The sequence below is a fragment of the Phyllobates terribilis genome, unplaced genomic scaffold (genome assembly GCF_046119375.1).
Source record: "Phyllobates terribilis strain yellow unplaced genomic scaffold, ASM4611937v1 Scaffold_3__8_contigs__length_932513732, whole genome shotgun sequence".
Classification (NCBI taxonomy): domain Eukaryota; kingdom Metazoa; phylum Chordata; class Amphibia; order Anura; family Dendrobatidae; genus Phyllobates; species Phyllobates terribilis.
This window is the reverse complement of record NW_027362763.1, coordinates 378,519,341-378,544,705: the sequence shown is the minus strand read 5'-3', so window position 1 is coordinate 378,544,705 and position 25,365 is coordinate 378,519,341. Positions and strand designations below refer to the sequence as shown.

At 41.6% G+C, this 25,365-nt stretch overlaps 1 protein-coding gene across 2 annotated transcripts in view; it reads right to left on the bottom strand.

Annotated features, from left to right (window-relative positions):
* Positions 1-25,365, bottom strand: part of HCRTR2 (hypocretin receptor 2) — a 239,398-nt gene that overhangs the window by 146,457 nt on the left and 67,576 nt on the right. For both annotated transcript variants that reach the window (XM_073675426.1, XM_073675427.1), the window contains exon 2: positions 12,293-12,471. In XM_073675426.1, coding sequence (XP_073531527.1) covers positions 12,293-12,471 — 179 coding nt within the window. The remainder of the gene's footprint in view (positions 1-12,292; positions 12,472-25,365) is intronic.

The window sequence follows — 25,365 nt, the reverse complement described above, 5'->3', positions numbered from 1 at the left end:
CCTTCTAAAGACTAATCCAGCTGCATATATTCAGTGGTGATAGCAGAAGTTAGACAGGCAGAGAAATTTGTGAACACTACACAGCACAATAGTGTTCATTGCATATTCTGTCTGCTTCTGAGGCTGCTGCCTGTTACAGATAGCCATTGGACTAGATATCAGGGTTTTCTTTTTTCTTAATCCTGATTATTTTCTTAAAAGTAGGCGTCCAACATTTTGCTGCTCCATTTGCTTTTTAGCACTGCAGAATACACAAAGATCTTTTCCATCATCAGACGTGATCCCATATTACAGAGTTAAAAATCCAGAAATTTGTAGTGAACATGGAAAATATTGTACTCCATTTAAAGATTGGCAGCAGTGTGTCAGTGAAGTTATTCACACGTGGTCACTGGCAATAATAGTAAACTACAAGGCCGCAATTTAAAACCGTGGGCGTTCGTCATACGTATCACATATAACTGCGGTACAAATCCAGCCATTTGTAGTGAATATGGAAAATATTGTACTCCTTTTACAGTTTGGCAGCAGTGTGTCAGTGAAGCTATTCACACGTGGTTGCTGGAAATAATAGTAAACTACAAGGCCGCTATTTAAAACCCTGGGCGTCCGTCAGACGTATAACATATATCTGTGGTACAAATCCAGCCATTTGTAGCGACCGTGCAAAATACTATCTGCTATTTAAAATGAGCAAGGTGCGTGGCAAGGGACAGGGAAGTGGACGTGATAATGCATTCAGAGGCCAAGGCAGAGGCCGTGGGAAGCTGAAATTGTGCCACAACAAACATCCACATCTTGTCGCCCGACCTTCCTATCCCAATTACTAGGGGACCGCAGCACGCCACTATTGAACCCAGATCAGTGTCAAAAGGATGTTGGTTGGATAGCAGATAATGCTTACAGTCACTTTGCCACTATCACCACCAACCTGCCTTCCACACAGTTAAGTCTCAGTAGTCGTGAGTCTGTACCACACATTCCTCACCCTGATCCTCCTTCCTTCCACCATGCCGAGTGCCCAGAGACAGCTGATCCCACACTTGGACATTCATAAGAACTGTTCACTCTTCCATTTATAGATTCGGGCCTCTCGGCCAGCCAGCTTCAAGTGGGTGAAGAGGAGAACGCGTATAACTATGCCCAAATATTTGAGTTGCAAGAGTCACACGAAGGCAACAGTGGGTAAGTGTAATAAATGTCACAAGAGGTGGATGATGATGAGACACATTTGCTAGAAAGTCAGAAGGAGGACCAGGGTGCAGAAGTGGAAGACGAGGTGGTGGACGAGGAAGTCACTATACCAACCTGGCAAGGTGACATGCAAAGTGAGGACAGCAACACAGAGGGGGAGGAATCAGCAGCACAGGCAGGAAGAGTAAGTGGGGTGGATAGAGAGGGAAGACTGGCAACTGTTCCTCAGAGCACCCACACACGCGTCAAGTTCCCAGGACAAGGATTAGGTGTTCCTTCCCCGGAAGTCTGCAGAGGGCCTAAAAATTGCCCAAATCGATGGGAACAGTGCTCAAATGACATGGTAACAGCATGGGGAAAACCCTTGGTGGCATCTCTGACTCCAAGGTCACTGCTGTGAACAATGTTCGCAAAAGGCCAGAATCAATAAATGGAAACCATTACTTGATCGCAATTTTTGAGTACCTGTTGCAGCCTCTCTATACAATATGTACCCATTTCTATTTGAGTCCTTACCTCCACTTGTCATGATAATTTTTAAAATTGTACTGTTATACATATTTTTTGCTATTTAATAAAGTGGCATGTTTTATACTCTTTGTTTTAAGGATTGTGAGGCAGAGAGGGGAATTATATGCGAGGGATAGTATGTATATGACGTTCCCCCTGGGCCGTGGGGTACTCGGTAGCCGGGCCGGTCGATGCTGGGGGATGTCACGGTGGCAGTGACCCGGTCCGTGACCCAGGGCGGTCAATAAAAGGGGAATAAAATAAAAGGAATAAAGTTTTTATAGTTAATGTTCGTGACGCCACCTGTGGTATGCGGCTATATGGGGCCGCCGCTGCGGTGCAGATCCTCTGGAGCTGGTGGTGACACAGCAGAGTTGGTTCCGCTCTCCATAGGTAGAGCTTAGATCCAGGGCAGGATATAGTAATACTAAGAGGTAGCTGTGGTTGGCGCAGTGTAATGCAGGTGATGGCGCAGATAATAATTTTAAGACACAGTGAGGGTGCAGTCATCATGTTTACTCACAGTTGTTAGACTCCAGGTTACCAGTGCCAGGGTATCCTCCCACGCCGTCCTGTGTTCACCAAGGGAGGGGCTCAGCAATCTCCCAGGTATCTCAGGAATACTTAAAGGGACCCCATTCTGTGTGCCTTCCTTGGTCGTCTTCCTGCGCTGGCTCTCACCGTCCTGCCCTGCGTATCGCAACCAGTGTCCCAACTGGTAGTCTCGGATTTTGGCGGGCAACGTGCAGTCCCCTGAATCCTATGCGGCCACGTTTTTGGCGATATAGTTGCGGTAGTGAGCAGCTGCACCCTGAAAGAGCAGTAGCCTCCGGTTCCTAGCTGAGCCTTGTAGTTCTCCACTAGTTAGGGGCTGGTCCCCTTTGCGGCCTGATCCCTCCACGTCCTTGTAGATTCGGATGCACGGGTGGCTTCCGCACTCGCCGTGCCCCTGGGATCCCCTCTGTTCCTGGAGCCTTCCCTCTGCTCCCGTCCTCTTCCAGCCTGTCCTCCTGGGCCTCTCAATCTAGGCCCCCTCCTCTCTTTCTGAGCAGAGCTCCTACAGAGCTCCTGCTCCCACTCTTTCTCCTCTCTCCTCTGCCTGTCTGACTGAACTGAAACCTCTCCTACAAGATGGTTCCCCTTTTTATACTCCTACTCAAAGTGCTCCCCTGTTCTTCTCCCTCCACCCACACCCACTACATGGTTCCCCCTCTCTCGGTTCCCCCCACTTCCAACCAGGGACAGGGCTCTGCACTGCACGCATGCATCTTGCCCCGCCTGCTGGTCTGAAATGGTGTAGTGTTGGATGCAGGTGGGTGGGTCCCGGGCAGTACTCCTGCCTTAGCTGAGAGTGGGGCACCACACCTCTGGGTGAGATGCAGTACCTCTGTGGTGACTGAACCCGCAGGGGCGCCACATGTATCCCCCATAATGTGCATAGAAACATATTGAACCCGCTGGTGGTTGCAGTGCAGAATAAAAGTAAGGTTGGACTTGGTCAAGCTATTTGACCAAGACAGATTTAGTAAAACACGGCTTGGGCTTTTATTCTTGAAGTGAACTACAGGATGGCAGTTGGGCGGTCCACTGCCTCCAGCCCGGGTCTTGCATGTAGCTTATGTCCACAGTTTTCATTTAAAAATCTGCAGCAAAAGTTTGGGTGTGTCAATGGTTTATTTGCAAGCCTGCACAGCAGGAGGCTCTGTACACAGCAAGCTTGTGTGAAGGCATAACACAGGCCTGTGAAAGCAAAGCAACTGACGCACCTCAGAGCAAGACGGCGCGGCCGTCGCCCACGGCAACCAGTTTCTACGGAGTGTTTGGAGCACCCGGCTGCGATCACCATTTGCATTTAAGTTGTAAGTTCTGCAAATTAAGACATTTAAGTTGAACTCTCCTTGGGTCACTGCCTCATTACCGCACAGTGTGAACACTGCCGCACTACAGGATACATGACTCCATTTTTTTGTAGGAATCATGTTTCGGCTTGGAGTTTTTTCTTATGGATGTTGACATCTATTTTTTTTTAGGCCCATGGCCTCTCCTTCCCTTATCACTGCTTCCCATGTTTGGATGATAATCTTAATACAATATACAGTATGTAGCCTACAAAGTCTGAAGCTGTTGTGTATGCTTAAATGGGCTGCTGATTACATCCATTTACCATCTGTTTATCAACAGTCAGATTGGTTAAGGTCACATGAGGATTTTTAGTTATGAAGTTAGAAGCAATATTTGTCTCAAATAAAATTTGGCGAAGGCAGAAAGATCTGCTTCTCTCTAGTAGCTGCTTTGCCACTTAGTGTGTTCTACCGCCTTTCCGTAAATTACGTTGTGTGCTCCGTTTTGAAGAAAGATAACATTCTATGCTCTAACATGCAACAACTTATGAGTCTTTGAAAAGCCATATAGCATAAGAGTTGCTCCTCTGCCTTAAACAGCGGATGGATGGCTCCTTATGAACTACTATGAGGAATCGTAGTAATCGACACAGCCAGAAACATTGTGACTGCACTACACTTTGGAAAAGTAACACATGCTCCTTGCATGGTGCATGAATTTTAATTGTATTGTGATTTTTTTTTTATATACTCACTTGAAAAAGATGGTGTCCATGGCCAGAAAAGTGTCAACCATTTTTACATAACAAAGCATGCTTTACAGAAACTGTCTGCTAGGCTTTTCTTGAACAGAATGGTTTGCCTGAAAACCTCCTGATTTGCAACATTGCATGAGAGACAACAGGTTTGTATTTGTTACTATGGCCAATTGCATGCTACTGAATATAGAGTGCACAGTGTTCCTGCAAGACTGCTAAATGTGAGTAGTCTTTTTTAAATCTGCTGATTTATAGGCTCAACGGTACCTCAATATGTGTTAAAGATTTATTGACGGAGTTCATGATAGCTTGGCAACAGGTGTGAGCTGGAGCAAGAACTGTTTTGTGTGGTCAGACCGAGTTATTGGACTGTGAATGTTTACTTTGAAACCTGTCATTGGCAGCTGATTATGGATTCATGCTGTCTACAGAGGCCATTCGAAAACGCTATTAATTTTGTCAGTAAAGACAATATCGGCATTATATTTATGTTTGAAAAAACACTCACAATGAGGAATAAAAGAAGAATAGCAACCTCTAGGTGTTCATCACAGCCCAGGCTGTTCAGGAACCTCAGGGACAATGTCACATGGAGCAGGATCTGGAGGGGGATGAGGAGGAGCAGAAGCTGGTGGATGTGAAGGGGAAAAATTAAGATATCTTAGGCACAGACAGGAGATGAGGCTATTAGTGTAACATTGTTGATGAGGAGAACTATGTTGGCTATAATGACTCGCAGGAGGCAAAAAGTACACTAACCGAGATGTCTATCATGCTGGCATACATGGCAAGCTGCATGCCTGATGACTTTTGTGCTGATAGTGGTAATGTTAGCATCAAGAAAAAGGGATGGCTATTGAATATTCATGCTTTTAGACGCACTTTGTAAAAGCAAAATGGAGTCAACATAGGCATATTATCAGGCCTATGCTTCTACTAGGGTTTCAGTCTCTCTGCCCTTATCCATATGGATGTCACTTGACAAATGGTAAGGTTTTTAATATTAAATATTATAGCTAGGACTGTCCCATAAGGGTTGCCGTGACGTGGCGGGATGGCTTTTACATTATTTTGATCAAAATTTATGATAACTAAGTACCCTTTATTATTTATTATTATTTTTATGCACTGTGCAACTTATTCATATACTTTCAGGTATTTGTGTATTTTGCCCTTGTCTTTGATTTTTTTTATATTATCAGGATATGCTGTGATTCCCACTCAATCTATCTTTAGCTGAGCAGGTGCCTACTCACTACATGTGTAACTAGGAGAGTCATCTAATCTTTCTGCAGAGTTAATTCTCCCCTGCCTGTGTCAGTATTACCGCTCTAACATTTAGCCAAAACTGTAGCCAGTACAGAATATATGACATGATGGCCGAGATATTATATCAGCTGCTGAGCTATTCCTATCGCATATCGGTAAACAGTCATACCTGGACTGAATTCTCTCTCTTGCAGATACCTTTTACCCCTAACATCATGTACTTCTGGGTCAGCAGGTTGGACCAGGGGCAAACACTGGCCCAGTTTTAAATATTGTTTACTGTCTTGTCCAGCCTTCTTGTACAGCCAAAGAGGGTATTCAGGCAACAGGTGGCTTTGTCATGTCCAAGTGGACCAGATTGTCTTTCATAAGTGTGGAAAACCTTACATTTGTCAAAATGAATCAGGCATGGATCAGTGAGCATTTTCATTCACCTACTGCCAATGATTAGGTTGGCTTTAGTATCTTCCTGCCTATCCATTATGTTCTATACTCTTCTTCCACCAGTGCCAATGTCTTGACACAACTGAACATCTGCGTGTCAATCATGTTCTATACTGTGTTGTTGCTGCCACTGCCACAGCAAACAGAAAGCAACACAGCTCCTGCCTGTGCATTGTATTTTATATGTATGTTGTACTGTTGGGAACTCTACCCTGCAAATGGTTAATATACCAAACCAGAGATATTCCCCCAAAAATAATATTTTTAGACAGCTTTTTAAATGACCATTGCGTTTTAACCTTCCAAACAAAAAATCCGGTTCATCGCCAAAAAAAAAATGGGACGTTTTTTAAAAATATATATTTTTGTTTAGTGACCTTGTGCAAATGGCAAGAAATATTACTGTTTTACAACAAAAATGTTATTGCTGCCCAAAAAGTTTTGAAGTTTGCTGTTTCAGCCTAATTAAGCTGTGGCTTTTTCATCCTCTTGTTTCACCCACCAAAACTAAAACATACGTTTTCTTTCACTACTTTTTAATGAACATTAATTAACATTGCTATTGCAATTTTTTTTATTTTTAAATTGTCAGGGGCTGAGTAAAGTGAGTGATATGCTTTCTGAGTCATAGACAGATTTTTGCTATTTATTCTTTATTGGCTATACTGTCTGGGTTCTTCCCAATTTGCTTATTCACTTTTCAAGTAAACGCCAAACCTATTTCTGCTCCACAAAAAAAGATAATTAATAATCTTTTGATGGTTGAAATGAGCCAAGCTATTGTTTCTTCAGTGTCCAAACCTGCTCCTCAGAAAAGGATAATGTTTTGAACACTGCTTGTTCAATGACCATACTTTATTCTGCAAAGCAGGTGTATAACTACCAGCACGGCAAGCATCTACAATCCATCAAAAGGAATCATTTTTGGAAAGGTTTTATTTTAAAAACCATATAAAGTTCAAAAGTGAAGTACATTGGTAAATGGATGTTTACCGTCTGTTTACCCATAGCGATATACATATATTGAGGTCATTTTGACATTATTGAGGCTGTGTTTGTGCTAATGAGTTTGAAAATGGGTCTGACACAGTTCCAAGAGACTTCAGAGTGTTATACATGGCTTTTCAGTGTAATTAGAGGTTTTGGAGTACATTTAATTTGCAGCGAATTGATTTACTGTATATTGAATTTTCTGGGAAATGTAGCTGAAAATTAAAATTTGAAAAGGTTTGTTTATTTCTGTTTAATACATATTTTTGTATATTAAGGATTTTCCAAACAAATTCTCAATAGAAATGATTAAATCAATTCACAGGACCCTGGCCTAGCAGCCTTGTTATTGGCCTGTGGCCATCGGATGTGATCTCTGATAACCGATTCCTATGTACAGGCATCACCGTCGTCTCTTCTGATTAGTTTTCTGAGAGCAATATCATGCATTCTTTATGCCACAACAACAATGTTTTGCCAGGCCTACAAGTCAGAAAAAATTGCAAGGATTCGGGCATGAACGAGGTTCTTCACTCAAGGTCCAGTGAATTGATTAGCTCATCTTTTCTTCTCAGATTATCCACTGTGCAACAATAAGGCCTACTGCACATAAAATATGCATTTAAGTCCATAATATTGTGGAATAATAGTTCTGTATGGGCTAAAGTGCATAATTTCCTCAAAGAACAGCTAATCTATTAACAGCCAGTAACATCCTTTGTACATTTTCTTTACGCACGTCTAGCCCCAATAGAGCTATAAAACTAGCCAATGTTAGGCAATAATAATTGATTCTCAATTGGAAATGTTACTGTCCACAGTTATCTAATTTTAAAGCTCTAATAAAGTAAGGTATATTTATTAGAATGTACAAAGCCAGCTATAAAAATGAGCTGTGTGGTAGTCACCTTTTGCGCTTCAACAATATAGTGTTTTAAATAGAAAAATGAAAAGGTGCTAGCATGTAGATGTGAATAAAGGTGATTAGTTTTAAAGGGAAATAGCTAGCCCCATTAGAGGAGTTAGCTTCCATAAAAAGTCTGTACAGTGTTGTGGCTAGTAACATGCCATATATGCTATGCTGGACAATTTAGTCACAAGCTTTATATTTCTTTTTTTTTGTTGTTGCAGACATATGTCTGATATTGATCCAAGTGTCAGATCAAAATTGTCAATGCAAGTAAATGGATCCATGAAAAAATTGGACAGCACTTTATGCCATTCAATGTCAGGGGTAGCACTGCTGCAACAAAACACGTTCTCTAAAAGCCATGGTAGTTTCCTCCTCAGTAAAGAGGGGATTAGGAGTGACTGGCAGGCCAGAGAGGAGCTGGAAGTGGGGACTCAATTATTAGGGGAACAGTTAGGGCATATTGTCACAAAGACAATCAAATGGTTTGTTTGTCTTCCTAGTATTTGAGTTTTACATATTGGAAGAGGACCCAGTGTTCATGGTGTACATGGCACCAATTAAAAAGTCTGAGGTAGGTGAAAAGCCCTTAAAAATCCTTAAACATGATTTTAGTGTTCTAGGCAATAAGCTTTAAGTGTTGCTGTCAATTTCACGAAGAAATACAAAAGCACAGCACTCTTCGTATAATTGTTATGGAATCCAGTAAACTGAATAATTTTGTACTATAATAATACCAGTCTGTTTCTCCTCTCATGAAATACTGTAGAATAAAAATGGCTAGGAACTACTCGCCCTGTTTGGAGGAAGAGGATGAGTACAACCCCAAGAACACCGTCCCAACCGTGAAGCATGGTGAGGCAAGCATCATACTTTGGGGGTGCTTTTCTGCAAAGGGGACAGATCGACTACACCATATTGAAGGAGGATGGATGGGGTCATGTATCACGAGATTTTGGCCCTCAACCTCCTTCCCTCATTAAGAACATTGAAGATAGGTCGTGGCAGGGTCTTCCAGCATGACAATGACCGGAAAAACACTGCCAGAGCAACTAAGGAGTGGCTCCGTAAGAAGCATTTAAAGGTCCTGGAGTGGCCTAGCCAGTCTCCAAAGCTGAATCCAATAGAAAATCTTTGGAGGGAGCGGAAGCTCAATGTTGCCCAGTGACAGCCCTGAAACCTGAAAGATGGAGTAGATCTGTATGGACGAGTGGGTCAAAGTCCCTGCTGCAGTGTATGCAAACTTGGTCAAGGAAACATCTGACCTCTGTAATTGCAAACAAAGGTTTCTGTACCAAATATTAAGTTCTGTTTTTCTATTGTATCAAATACTTATTTCATGCAATAAAATGCTAATTAGTTATGTAAAAATCATACAATGTTATTTTCTGGATTTAGTTTTTTTTAGATTTTTTTCCCTCACAGGTGAAGTGTACCTACAATAAAAATTACAGATCTCTCCATTTTTTGTAGGTGGGAAAAAATTGGCAGTTTATCAAATACTTATTTTCCCCACTGCAATTATGAAGGAGGGCATCATACACACCCAGGAAAATTTAAGAGCGGGGGTTGTATGATGACCCTCTATAAATTTTGAGCGAGGGCCACCTGATGACCCTATAAAGATTTTGAGTGAGGGCCACCTGATGACCCTATAAAGATTTTGAGTGAGGGCCACCTGATGATTAATTTGACTATGAGGTGGCAGATTCCAGACTAGACCCGGGTGATGTAGCAGATGTTTTTTATCTGCCCTTTTCCACAGTATATAGAAAATCCAGCTCACAGCAATATGTTTGGTGCTGCAGTCCGGTGCAAGGAAACGTTTCTGCCAGAAAGTGTACCATTGAAGAATAAGGGTAAAATCCAGCTTCAAGGGTGCAGTAGTCTTTATTCGGTAGGAAAATTTAAATGCATTAAAACTATTGCTAAAATAGTAAAGGCATCCTTATACGTGTTTCATGTGTTAAAGCACGCTTAATCATGATTAAGTGTATTTTGACACGTAAAACGCGTTGAAGGATGCCTTCTATTTAAGCAATGGTTTAATGTAATTTTGATCATGACATTTAGGGACTTAAACAACCGGGAGCGGTAAGCCGTGTCCCAGCTGCGATCGCACTGGTACAGCTCTTGTGCCATGCTAGATTGCTATAACGTACCTATGCATCATTGGTTGGGAACCCCTATCCAACCATGATGAATAGGTACATCAAATGTTGTGAAGGGTTAAGATAGGCACAGATTCTCATGAAATGAATATAGTTTTGCCTCTATACAAGTCACTAGTGTGGCCACACTTGGAATACTTTATACAATTTTAGACTTAAGTGAATAAAAAGTACATAGCTGAACTAGAGAGGGTGTATAGAAGATAGACACAGATTATTAAGGGATGGAGTAGAATGCAATCCCAAGACAGGTTAACAAACTTGGAATTATTCCGCTTGGAAAAATAAATACCTAGTGACGATCTTATTACAATGTTCAGAAATGTGAATGTATAGTACAGAAAACCTTCCAATGATCTTTTTACAGCTAGGCCTGAAACAATGACAAGGGGACATCCTCTATTTAACCATAATCAAATGAGCAGATTTTTTATGGTACAAGCATTGACATTATGGACCTCTCTGCCACATGATGTTATATTGGTCAGTTCAGTAAACAAGTTCAAGGAGGGCATGGATCAATTTCCTGAAAAATATAATAGAGGTTATGAGTATTAGAATCTGGAGATCGGGCGTTGAACAAGGGACCTACTCTGATTGCTGTATGTGGACTTGGAAAGAAATTTTCTCCTAGTATCTGGGAAGAGGGAGGCAATTAGCATCTGCCACATAGAATGTTTGAATTCCTCTGGCTTAACATGTTAGATTATACATTGAACTGGATGGACTAGTGTTTTTGTCAGACTTAAATCTAGCAAACTAGACTCCTTAACATTGAATTTGTTGCATCATGGAGAAAAATTTGCTGAATCAAGAAATACACTTGATCAATAGACATATGAATAATATGTAATTGATAAAAAAATGGAAACAACATTTTCAATATATCTCAATGTATTCAGTATCAAATATGAGCACCATGCACAGAAATAAATACACATAGATGCCTTGGCATGCCATCAATGAGGTTATTAATAGTTGTCTCAGGAATATTCTACCATTCTGAATGCACTTGGGCAAGCAAATCATCAAGATGCACTGCTAGCAACTACCTTTGCATTTGCAGACCAATGACATCCCAGATGTGCTCGATGTGAGACAAGTCCAGAGATGTTGCAGACCCTGGTAGCATGTTTAGGCCATGCAGGCTCCTTACAGTAACATGAGCAACATGTGGTTCGATGGTGTCCTGTTTAAAAATAGCTACTGGAACACTTCAGAGAAATGGCAGTATCACTAGTTATAAATCCAAATCAATAAAACCCTAAGCTGTAAGCTGGATCCCCCTAATCTTTATTTCAGGTACACTATCGTACATTATGCTATCCCACAGAATAATCCCATTAGTAGGACAGGTGTGACATTCCCCCTTGAAGACCTCCTCATCACAATGTGGTACAAGACCAATCTCATGCTATCACTGCATCCAAGACAAAATCGGGACTCATTGCTAAAGACGATAGATCTCCATTCCAGCCTCCATCTTGAGACCATATGGCCAATGCTATGAGGAGGCCTTCCCAAGGAAACTTCATACTCTGTTCTAAAAATTAACTGTAAGTTACACTGGAAGGTCGCATATATTATACCACAACTCTATGGCTTGTTTAAATTTGATTTTAGCGCTCACACGCAGCAAATGTTGTACCTGACTTATTACAAGGCATTTACTTCTTCATAGATTATGCACATCTTTCTTTAGCATGCTTTATATGAAGACTTGAATAAAGAATGCCAGTCTTCATAAATTCCCTCCATTGATGTTTTTTCTAATAAACAACAAAAGTGCCAATAATGCTGTCCTTAACTGTAGTTAGTGTTTCTTACTGTTATCTAACTTTCATACTTTCTCCTTCAAACAGCAAAGCATGTGAGGACACAACATTGTTGATGGGTGCCCTCTAATAAACTGATGTAATACTTATGATTTACGTAATATCCTATGCTGTATTATGCTTTACTATAGAATGCATTTGTAATCAATGAACCCTTCCATTCATTCATAAGTATAATAAAACCATATCTAGAATAAAAGCATTATAACTATTGTAGCATGATCATAATGATAAGAGTACAGATCATATTTCTTTAATTACCTTGAACATGGTCATTAGGATCGAGTACATTTTACTACATTTTATATATTAAGTTTTAGTTGAAGATCGTGGAAAATAAACAAATAGTAGGACAACAAGGAGACTGTACCTGTAAGTAAGGAATTACTTTGCAAAGAGTTTTTCCAAAGAACCAAGTTTCGGTTATGTCAACTACCAATGTTGCTGGAAGACAAGTGATAGTAACAAGCACATCTGCAAGTGACAAGTTGACTATAAAATAGTTGGTGACAGTCCTCATATGATGATTCTTCCAAACTGCAACACAAACTAAAAAGATATACATATTTTAACGCAAATGAAATAAAAGTGGTAAATACATACTGTATGATAAGTCTGATGGATTACATAGTCGTATATTGTCATTTTATATAACCGCTTTCATTATTTCTGTAGCAGCTACACTAACAGTAATGGGAAAAGGTAATAGGAAAAAGAATAGCACAGACTTTCTTTACATTTGCATTACAGCTTTCTATTGGAGTTTATAATTTTATTTTTTTACAGCAAAAGCAAGAATTGTTGCTGTCAAAACTATGGAGTCCTAAACAGAACTGCAAGCAGACAAAATTATTACTTGATAGGGTTCATTATAGCTTCAAGTTAAAGGCAGAGCCTATAGAGTCGGTGTGCCAGTGTGAACATAGTCTTCAGAGTATTTTAGTAGACCGCTATATTTGATTGCTTTTAGCGTATAAGCAAAAACAAAAGTATGACTGCAGACAAGAATGATGATATCGACAAGGACATGAGAGGTATTCTCCATTCCTTTAGGTCACAGCAGGGAAAATGATGAGATAGCTAAGCACATCATACACTTGTTCACCTCAACTAAATGTTCTGTCTTGATTAGTCAAGTATAGTGTTTCCTTTGAGTTCAAAAGTTTAATGCAACAGTCATTGATGTTTTTTCTGTAAAATATGAGAATGCATCTACTGTCACAAATTCATCACTTTTTGTATATTAGAAGGTAAGTATGTTCATTCCTCATATTCCAGAGATATAGGGCTATTGTCTGCTAAGTGAAATCAAAGGAAACCATAGACTTGGATGAACTGGATGGAACATCTGGTTAAAGAGTACAAGTATATATTGGCTGGGCTGCCACACCATTATCCCTCCTGTGGTTTGAAGATGGTTTTTTTGAGCAATCTTGGTGTGCTTTGTGGCCCTCATGTTTCTAGTGTGCAGCCAATTGATTTGAGTTGATTTTGTTTGACCTTTTTCTTTCTACTGTGGTGCTCCGCTGGACAACCGAACTAAGCATATTTTGTGCCTTATGATAATTATTAGTGTTGAGCGAACATGCTCGACACTTCTCGGTACTCGCCCGAGCATCACGCTACTTGGGATGTTCGGCGAGCACCGAGCATTTCCGGGTTACTCGGGCGGGAGCTCGGGTCTCCGCCCTGCATGTTTGGCGCTCTCTACAGAGCCAATGAACATGCAGGGATAGCCAGCCAGTCAATGTAATGCCGCAGCCATGTTGTTTGTGGGCATTACAGTGATTGGCTGGCTGCACAGCGTCACCTCGAGTATTTAAAACCGGGCGCTGCCATCTTGGACACAGTCGCTCCGGATCAGACAGTGTAGGGACAGCGCTGCTGATTTAGGGAGAGATATATCCTGCAAAATAGTTAGTGTAGGGTCTGTAAAGGCTGCCAGATCAAACAAACCGTCCTTCTCAGGACTAATATCCATCCCAGGTATATCAGGCAGGCAGGCAGGCAGGCTGTATAGGAGACGCAGTGGTTATACCAGCAAACGCTGCATTACAGTCCTGTGTGCAGCTCCTGTTGCTGAAATTGCTGGACCTAGATCAAGGTCCCGGGGGCCAGGAAAAATCCTTTTTTTTTATCTAAATCCTCCTTTTTTTTTCCTCCTTCACAATGTACAAATACGCATCTTATTAACCTTTTGGTGCCCCCCCCCCAAAAAAAAAAGTGTGCCTCTGATTTTTCAGATACAAATATATCTGTTGAAAATAGTCTGGTGTAGGCCAGAGAAATACAAGTGTGGTTTTGCAGTTCTATGGGCCATTTGTATCTAAAAAAAAGCGAGTGTGTCGCTCACTGTTCAGCCGCAAATATATATATATTTTAAAAAGCCTGGTATACACCAGTAAATTATTACTGTGGTTTTGATGTTCCACGGTAAAACATCTCTATTATCCTGTTTTTGGCATTTTTTGCTGTATAAAAATAGTAAGTGTCTCCCTGATTTTTCAGACACAAATATATCTGTTGAAAATAGTCTGGTGTAGGCCAGAAAGACAGAAGTGTGCTTTTGCTGTTCCACGGTAAAAAATCTCTATTATCCTGCTTTTTGCATTTTTTGCTGTAAAAAAAAAAAAATTGTGTCTCCCTGATTTTTCAGACACAAATATATCTGTTGAAAATAGTCTGGTGTAGGCCCGAGAAATACAAGTGTGGTTTAGCAGTTCCACGGTACAAACCTCTGTATTATCCACTTTTGGGCCATTTGTATCTAAAAAAAACAGTTTGAGTGTGTCGCTCACTGTTCAGCCGCAAATATATATATATTTTAAAAAGCCTGGTATACACCAGTAAATTATTACTGTGGTTTTGATGTTCCACGGTAAAACATCTCTATTATCCTGTTTTTGGCATTTTTTGCTGTATAAAAATAATAAGTGTCTCCCTGATTTTTCAGACACAAATATATCTGTTGAAAATAGTCTGGTGTAGGCCAGAGAGACAGAAGTGTGATTTTGCTGTTCCACGGGAAAAAAATCTCTATTATCCTGCTTTTTGCATTTTTTGCTGTAAAAAAAAAAAAAAAATAGTGTCTCCCTGATTTTTCAGACACAAATATATCTGTTGAAAATAGTCTGGTGTAGGCCCGAGAAATACAAGTGTGGTTTTGCAGTTCCACAGTACAAAGCTCTGTATTATCCACTTTTGGGCCATTTGTATCTAAAAAAAACAGTTTGAGTGTGTCGCTCTCTGTTCAGCTGCAAATATATATATATTTTAAAAAGCCTGGTATACACCAGTAAATTATTAGTGTGGTTTTGATGTTCCACGGTAAAACATCTCTATTATCCTGTTTTTGGCATTTTTTGCTGTATAAAAATAGCAAGTGTCTCCCTGATTTTTCAGACACAAATATATCTGTTGAAAATAGTCTGGTGTAGGCCAGAGAGACAGAAGTGTGCTTTTGCTGTTCCACGGTAAAAAATCTCTATTATCCTGCATTTTGCATTTTTTGCTGTAAAACAAAAAAAAATAGTGTCTCCCTAATTTTTCAGACAAAAATATATCTGTTGAAAATAGTCAGGTGTAGGCCCGAGAAATACAAGTGTGGTTTTGCAGTTCCACGGTACAAACCTCTGTATTATCCACTTTTGGGCCATTTGTATCTAAAAAAAACAGTTTGAGTGTGTCGCTCACTGTTCAGCCGCAAATATATATATATTTTAAAAAGCCTGGTATACACCAGTAAATTATTACTGTGGTTTTGATGTTCCACGGTAAAACATCTCTATTATCCTGTTTTTGGCATTTTTTGCTGTATAAAAATAGTAAGTGTCTCCCTGATTTTTCAGACACAAATATATCTGTTGAAAATAGTCTGGTGTAGGCCAGAGAGACAGAAGTGTGCTTTTGCTGTTCCACGGTAAAAAATCTCTATTATCCTGCTTTTTGCATTTTTTGCTGTAAAAAAATAAAAAAATAGGGTCTCCCTGATTTTTCAGACACAAATATATCTGTTGAAAATAGTATTGTGTAGGCCAGAGAAATACAAGTGTGGTTTTGCAGTTCCACGGTACAAACCTCTGTATTATCCACTTTTGGGCCATTTGTATCTAAAAAAAACAGTTTGAGAGTGTCGCTCACTGTTCAGCCACAAATATATATATATTTTAAAAAGCCTGGTATACACCAGTAAATTATTACTGTAGTTTTGATGTTCCACGGTAAAACATCTCTATTATCCTGTTTTTGGCATTTTTTGCTGTATAAAAATAATAATAGTGTCTCCCTGATTTTTCAGACACAAATATATCTGTTGAAAATAGTCTGGTGTAGGCCAGAGAGACAGAAGTGTGCTTTTGCTGTTCCACGATAAAAAATCTCTATTATCCTGCATTTTGCATTTTTTGCTGTAAAAAAAAAAAAAAATAGTGTCTCCCTGATTTTTCAGACACAAATATATCTGTTGAAAATAGTCTGGTGTAGGCCCGAGAAATACAAGTGTGGTTTTGCAGTTCCATGGTACAAACCTCTGTATTATCCACTTTTGGGCCATTTGTATCTAAAAAAAACAGTTTGAGTGTGTCGCTCACTGTTCAGCCGCAAATATATATATATTTTAAAAAGCCTGGTATACACCAGTAAATTATTAGTGTGGTTATGATGTTCCACGGTAAAACATCTCTATTATCATGTTTTTGGCATTTTTTGCTGTATAAAAATAATAAGTGTCTCCCTGATTTTTCAGACACAAATATATCTGTTGAAAATAGTCTGGTGTAGGCCAGAGAGACAGAAGTGTGCTTTTGCTGTTCCACGGTAAAAAATTTCTATTATCCTGCTTTTTGCATTTTTTGCTTAAAAAAAAAAAAATAATGTCTCCCTGATTTTTCAGACACAAATATATCTGTTGAAAATAGTCTGGTGTAGGCCCGAGAAATACAAGTGTGGTTTTGCAGTTCCACGGTAAAAACCTCTGTATTATCCATTTTGGGCCATTTGTATCTAAAAAAAACAGTTTGAGTGTGTCGCTCACTGTTCAGCCGCAAATATATATATATATTTTAAAAAGCCTGGTATACACCAGTAAATTATTACTGTGGTTTTGATGTTCCACGGTAAAACATCTCTATTATCCTGTTTTTGGCATTTTTTGCTGTATAAAAATAATAAATGTCTCCCTGATTTTTCAGACACAAATATATCTGTTGAAAATAGTCTGGTGTAGGCCAGAGAGACAGAAGTGTGCTTTTGCTGTTCCACGGTAAAAAATCTCTATTATCCTGCTTTTTGCATTTTTTGCTGTAAAAAAAAAAAAAAACAGTGTCTCCCTGATTTTTCAGACACAAATATATCTGTTGAAAATAGTCTGGTGTAGGCCTGAGAAATACAAGTGTGGTTTTGCAGTTCCACGGTACAAACCTCTGTATTATCCACTTTTGGGCCATTTGTATCTAAAAAAAACAGTTTGAGTGTGTCGCTCACTGTTCAGCCGCAAATATATATATATATTTTAAAAAGCCTGGTATACACCAGTAAATTATTACTGTGGTTTTGATGTTCCACGGTAAAACATCTCTATTATCCTGTTTTTGGCATTTTTTGCTGTATAAAAATAATAAGTGTCTCCCTGATTTTTCAGACACAAATATATCTGTTGAAAATAGTCTGGTGTAGGCCAGAGAGACAGAAGTGTGCTTTTGCTGTTCCACGGTAAAAAATCTCTATTATCCTGCTTTTTGCATTTTTTGCTGTAAAAAAAAAAAAAACAGTGTCCCCCTGATTTTTCAGACACAAATATATCTGTTGAAAATAGTCTGGTGTAGGCCCGAGAAATACAAGTGTGGTTTTGCAGTTCCACGGTACAAACCTCTGTATTATCCACTTTTGGGCCATTTGTATCTAAAAAAAACAGTTTGAGTGTGTCGCTCACTGTTCAGCCGCAAATATATATATATTTTTAAAAGCCTGGTATACACCAGTAAATTATTACTGTGGTTTTGATGTTCCACGGTAAAACATCTCTATTATCCTGTTTTTGGCATTTTTTGCTGTATAAAAATAATAAGTGTCTCCCTGATTTTTCAGACACAAATATATCTGTTGAAAATAGTCTGGTGTAGGCCAGAGAGACAGAAGTGTGCTTTTGCTGTTCCACGGTAAAAAATCTCTATTATCCTGCTTTTTGCATTTTTTGCTGTAAAAAAAAAAATAGTGTCTCCCTGATTTTTCAGACACAAATATATCTGTTGAAAATAGTCTGGTGTAGGCCCGAGAAATACAAGTGTGGTTTTGCAGTTCCACGGTACAAACCTCTGTATTATCCAGTTTTGGGCCATTTGTATCTAAAAAAAACAGTTTGAGTGTGTCGCTCACTGTTCAGCCGCAAATATATATATATTTTAAAAAGCCTGGTATACACCAGTAAATTATTACTGTGGTTTTGATGTTCCACGGTAAAACATCTCTATTATCCTGTTTTTGGCATTTTTTGCTGTATAAAAATAATAATAGTGTCTCCCTGATTTTTCAGACACAAATTTATCTGTTGAAAATAGTCTGGTGTAGGCCAGAGAGACAGAAGCGTGCTTTTGCTGTTCCACGGTGAAAAATCTCTATTATCCTGCTTTTTGCATTTTTTGCTTTAAAAAAAAAAAATAGTGTCTCACTGATTTTTCAGACACAAATATATCTGTTGAAAATAGTCTGGTGTAGGCCCGAGAAATACAAGTGTGGTTTTGCAGTTCCACGGTACAAACCTCTGTATTATCCACTTTTGTGCCATTTGTATCTAAAAAAAACAGTTTGAGTGTGTCGCTCACTGTTCAGCCGCAAATATATATATATTTTAAAAAGCCTGGTATACACCAGTAAATTATTACTGTGGTTTTGATGTTCCACGGTAAAACATCTCTATTATCCTGTTTTTGGCATTTTTTGCTGTATAAAAATAATAAGTGTGTCCCTGATTTTTCAGACACAAATATATCTGTTGAAAATAGTCTGGTGTAGGCCAGAGAGACAGAAGTGTGCTTTTGCTGTTCCACGGTAAAAAATCTCTATTATCCTGCCTTTTGCATTTTTTGCTGTAAAAAAAAAAAAATAGTGTCTCCCTGATTTTTCAGACACAAATATATCTGTTGAAAATAGTCTGGTGTTGGCCCGAGAAATACAAGTGTGGTTTTGCAGTTCCACGGTACAAACCTCTGTATTATCCACTTTTGGGCCATTTGTATCTAAAAAAAACAGTTTGAGTGTGTCGCTCACTGTTCAGCCGCAAATATATATATATTTTAAAAAGCCTGGTATACACCAGTAAATTATTACTGTGGTTTTGATGTTCCACGGTAAAACATCTCTATTATCCTGTTTTTGGCATTTTTTGCTGTATAAAAATAATAATAGTGTCTCCCTGATTTTTCAGACACAAATATATCTGTTGAAAATAGTCTGGTGTAGGCCAGAGAGACAGAAGCGTGCTTTTGCTGTTCCATGGTGAAAAATCTCTATTATCCTGCTTTTTGCATGTTTTGCTTTAAAAAAAAAAAAAATAGTGTCTCACTGATTTTTCAGACACAAATATATCTGTTGAAAATAGTCTGGTGTAGGCCCGAGAAATACAAGTGTGGTTTTGCAGTTCCACAGTAAAAACCTCTGTATTATCCACTTTTGTGCCATTTGTATCTAAAAAAAACAGTTTGAGTGTGTCGCTCACTGTTCAGCCGCAAATATATATATATTTTAAAAAGCCTGGTATACGCCAGTAAATTATTACTGTGGTTTTGATGTTCCACGGTAAAACATCTCTATTATCCTGTTTTTGGCATTTTTTGCTGTATAAAAATAATAAGTGTCTCCCTGATTTTTCAGACACAAATATATCTGTTGAAAATAGGCTGGTGTAGGCCAGAGAGACAGAAGTGTGCTTTTGCTGTTCCACGGTAAAAAATCTCTATTATCCTGCCTTTTGCATTTTTTGCTGTAAAAAAAAAAAAATAGTGTCTCCCTGATTTTTCAGACACAAATATATCTGTTGAAAATAGTCTGGTGTAGGCCCGAGAAATACAAGTGTGGTTTTGCAGTTCCACGGTACAAACCTCTGTATTATCCACTTTTGGGCCATTTGTATCTAAAAAAAACAGTTTGAGTGTGTCGCTCACTGTTCAGCCGCAAATATATATATATTTTAAAAAGCCTGGTATACACCAGTAAATTATAACTGTGGTTTTGCTGTTCCACGGTAAAAAATCTCTATTATTCTGGTTTTGGTAGTTTTTTCCATAAAGAAAAACAGTAGTGTCTCCTGACTGTTGTGACACAAAAATATATCAGTTGAAAATAGTCTTGTGTAGGCCCGACATCCCAGAGTGATTTCGCAGTTCCACGGGTTAAATCGCTGTACTATCCAGTTTTGGGCCTTTGGTATCTAAAAAAAATCCAGTTTGAGTGTGTCGCTCACTGTTCAGCCGCAAATATCTCTATTTAAAAAAGTGTGGTATACCCCAGTAAACAATAACTGTGGATTTCCTCTTCCACGGTTCTAATCTCCTCTATATTACCCTTTCTCCATTGATAGTGCAAGTGTAAGCTATTTTACTTCATTTACAATGGGCAAGGCGCGTGGCAAGGGACGTGGAAGTGGACGTTCTGGTGATGGTTCGTGCAGAGGACGGGGCCGTGGCCAAGGTGAAAATGTGCCACAACCAACAGCCACATCTTCTCGCTCCCATTTCTTGACCGAATTACTAGGGAAGCACAGAACAACACCAGTATTGAGAACTGATCAGTGTGAACAGGTTATTAATTGGATAGCAGACAATACTTCTAGTTACCGGGGCACCACCACCTCCGGTCTGTCTTCCACACGGTCAACTCTTAGTAGCCGTGAGTCTCGACCGCATACTCCTCCTCACCCTGATGTTCCTTCCTCCCACCATGCCGAGTGTCGTCAGACAGCAAGTGATCCCACACTTGGACACTCTGAAGAGCTGTTCACTGGTCCATTTCCATATTTGGGCCCCTCACCTGATACGCTTGAAGTGGTGGAAGAGGAGATCCCATGTTGCGATGCCCAAATATTTGAACAGCCACGGCCACAGGAAGTCGACGTTGGCAATCTGTCACAAGAGGTGGACGATGACGAGACACAATTGCCAGGAAGTAAGGAGGAGGATCGTGGTGCGCAAGTGGAAGAGGAGGAGGTGGTGGATGATCTAGTAACTGACCCAACGTGGAAGGAGGACATCCAGAGTGAGGCCATCAGCACACAGGGAGAGGGAGGCAGAGTACCCCAACAGGCAGGAAGAAGCAGTGTGGTGGCCGCAAACAGAAGGCAGGCAACCGTTCCCCGTAACACCAACACGAGGGACGTTGCCAGTACAAGCAGTAGGTCTTCCAGAGTCTGGAATTTTTTTAAAGACTCTGCTGATATCCCCAAAAAGGCCATATGTTCCACCTGCCATGCCAGCATCAGCAGGGGTGACAAAACTACCAGCCTGACCATCACCAGCATGATCAGGCACATGGCAGCAAAGCACCTGACTTTGTGGGGCGAAACCCAGGGTCCACGACCAGTGTCAGCGGGTGTCACCACTGCTTCTTCCACTGTTGTGCGTGCAATAGAACCCCCTGTTGTGTGTGCAAGGCAATCCCCTGTCCATACTGCATGTAAAGATGCCCCCTCCTCTCAGTCTTCACTTGTTATGGCAGTTTCTCAAGAAACAGCATCAACGTCCACGTCCCACCGCAGCGTTCAATTGTCCATATCCCAGACCTTTGAACGAAAGCGGAAATTCGCAGCTAACGCCCCACAGGCCACAGTCCTAAATTCGCACATTTCACGACTGCTTGCATTGGAAATGCTGCCTTTTAGGCTGGTGGAGACGGAATCCTTCCGCAATCTTATGGCGGTTGCCGTCCCTCGGTACTCGGTCCCCAGCCGACACTATTTTGCCCGGTGTGCCATCGCCGCACTACACAAGCACGTGTCCCAAAGCATCTGCCGTGCCCTCAACAACGCAGTTACTGGGAGAGTCCACCTGACAACGGACACGTGGACAAGTGCTTGTGGCCAGGGACGGTACATATCTCTGACGGCACACTGGGTAAACATAGTGGAAGCCGGGACCCAGTCGGACCTTGGGACGGAACACATCCTCCCCACACCGAGGATTGCGGGCCCTATGTCAGTCAGAGTTGCCCCCACAGTGTACAGCTCCTGTGCATCCTCCTCCTCCTCCTCATGTTCAGCCTCCATGTCAGATATCACCACATCAGTTACAAGCTGAAGGCATTGCAGTACTACCTCCGCCAAGTGGCAACAGGCTGTGCTGAAACTCATAAGCTTAGGTGATAAACCTCACACTGCTTGTGAGTTGTGGACAGCTGTGAAAGAGCAGGCAGATCTGTGGCTGAGACTGCTGAACCTACATCCCGGCATGGTCGTGTGTGACAATGGCCGTAACCTGGTGGCGGCTCTGAGGCGAGGTGAGATCACACACGTACCATGCCTGGCTCATGTGCTTAACCTCGTGGTTCAGCGGTTTCTTAAATCGTACCCCGAGTTGCCAGATCTGCTCGTGAAAGTACGCCACCTGTCAGCTCATTTTTCGCAAGTCGGCTATAGCTTCCGCCGCCCTTGCTGTGTTGCAGCAGTGTTTGCAGCTTCCGGCACACCGACTGGTGTGTGATGTCCCCACACGTTGGAACTCTACCCTCCACATGTTGCAAAGGATTTGTGAGCAGAAGAGAGCTGTTGTGGAGTACCAGCTGCAACAAGGCCGTCGATATTCAGGTCAGACTCCACACATAAGACCTCAGGAGTGGACCTGGATGTCTGACATATGTACCATCCTGACAAACTTTGAGGAGGCCACCAAGATGGTGAGTGGCGATGACGCCATCATTAGTGTCAGCATCCCACTTGTCTGTCTTTTGCAATGCTCTCTGCAGAGAATTAAAGAGGAGGCATTGCAGCCAGAGTATGATGAGATGGATCAAGAAGCCATAGCGAGTGATTACACACAGCCCAGCCTCATCTCATCCCAACGTGCATTGGGGACAATGAGGGAGAGGAGGAGGAGGAGGAGGAAGGCCAGGAGCTGCTATCATGCGTTGTAGACGGTAGTACCTGTACAAGTGTCATACCATCGGTTCAGCGTGGGTGGCCTGAGGACAGGGGGGAGGAGGAAGAGGAGGAGGAGGAAAGCATGGTCAGTCGTCATCTTGGTGAGGACACGGAAATCTTGCCCGGTACCCGTCTGGCACGCATGGCTGACTTCAAGTTACGCTGCCTTAACCGTGACCCTCGCGTTGTCAAAATGTTGAGTGACAGTCATTACTGGTTGGTGACACTTGTAGACCCCCGCTACAAGGAGAACTTTCACTCTCTTATTCCTGAGGTGGAGAGGTCTACAAAAATGGGGCAATACCAGAAGGCCCTTGCTGCAGAGCTCTTAAAAAATTCCCATCTGAACACGCTAGCGGCAGAGGTCACAGTTCATTGCCCAACAAAGGCGTACAGGCGAGAGAGATGCAACTCCAATCCAGCAGAGGCAGCGGAACACTGTTAACGTTCTGGGACCGTTTTCTGACACCCGACCAGCTTACAGGCCCTGAGGCGCGGGGTACTCTCATAAGGAGTGGAGAGTTTCAAAAGATGGTGAGGGAGTACCTTGCCGATCGTACCAGCGTCCTCCGTGATTCCTCTGTGCCTTTTAATTATTGGGTATCCAAGCTGGACACTTGGAATGAACGCCTTGGAGGTCCTGGCCTGCCCTGCCGCTAGCGTGTTATCGGAGTGTGTTTTTAGTGCCGCTGGGGGAATTATAACTGATAAGCGCACTCGCCTGTCAACTGACAATGCTGACAAGCTGACCCTTATCAAAATGAACAAGGGCTGGATTGGGCCAGACTTCTCATCACCACCAAATGACAGCAGAGTAACATAAAGTCAAATCCACTGTGTTATTTCGGGAGGTGTATTCACATGCACCGCTTCACACCCACACATGTGTATACGCTTCCTCGTTTCAGCTGTTTAATCTTCTTCTCCTTATCCTCAGCCTCTACCACCACTATACCACCAGGGTGCCAGCATTGCAAGTTCCTCCATCCTAATTTTTGGCAGCTTTTGCTGGGAAAGCATAAGCAAATACCATGGTACACCCACTCCCCAATAATGGGACTTATGTTTGTAATATGCTGTACTGCATGGCTCTTGTAAGGGGCATTGCAAGTTGCTCCGTCCTAATTTTTGGCAGCTTTTGTTGGGAAAGCATAAGCAAATACTATGGGAGACCCACTCCCCAATAATGGGACTTATGTTTGTAATATGCTGTACTGCATGGCTCTTGTAAGGGGCATTGCAAGTTGCTCCGTCCAAATTTTTGGCAGCTTTTGCTGGGAAAGCATAAGCAAATACTATGGGAGACCCACTCCCCAATAATGGGACTTATGTTTGTAATATGCTGTACTGCATGGCTCTTGTAAGGGGCATTGCAAGTTGCTCCGTCCTAATTTTTGGCAGCTTTTGCTGGGAAAGCATGAGCAAATACTATGGGAGACCCACTCCCCAATAATGGGACTTATGTTTGTAATATGCTGTACTGCATGGCTCTTGTAAGGGGCATTGCAAGTTGCTCCATCCTAATTTTTGGCAGATTTTGCTTGCAAGGCATAAGCAAATACTATGGGACACCCACTCCCCAATAATGGGACTTATGTTTGTAATATGCTGTACTGCATGTGACGCGCCCCCTGGGCCGTGTGTACACATGTGTGGGATACCCGGTGCCGAGTCTCTTGGGTCTGTAGTCTCCGTGGCGGTGACCCAGTCCCGTGGCTCAGGCTGGTCAAACCAGTGGCAATCTTTCTTAGGTTTTGAGGTTAATTGTCCAACTGCGCCACCCGTGGATTGCGGTCAGGGAGTACCACTGCTGCGAGGCAGACCGCTCAGGCTGGTGTTGTGTGCGCAGCATAAAATGGGATAACTCCCCTCGGGAGGAGTATAGCCTCAGGGCAGTGAGTGTGGATCATGGGGTTGATGGTGCACGAGCGCAGCAGGAATGACTCAGGGTCTTTGCAGTGCAGTTCAGTGTCTTTACTGATGATTATAAGGTAGACCCTCCCGGGAGTACTGGCTAGCATAAGAGGCCTGGTCAGTCTGTGAGCAAGCAGGAGTTCCCCTGGCCAGGTGGAGTTGTAGGCCTCCCCGTCTGTCTGCACTCTTCCTGGCTACCTTGCTGTAAGCGGGTAGAAGTAGTCCACGTCCCTGAGTTTACCGTGTAGTGCTCACCCGTATGGCTGGTGACTTGGGGCCTTCTGTTAGCCTCCGCTCCACGACGGCGGTGCTGGTCTCTTGCTTGTGACTGAGCCTCCGGGCTTCTATGGCCAGAGGACCTGAAATCCCCTGCCGGCTGGTTTCTGCTGCTGGATATATAAGTCCTC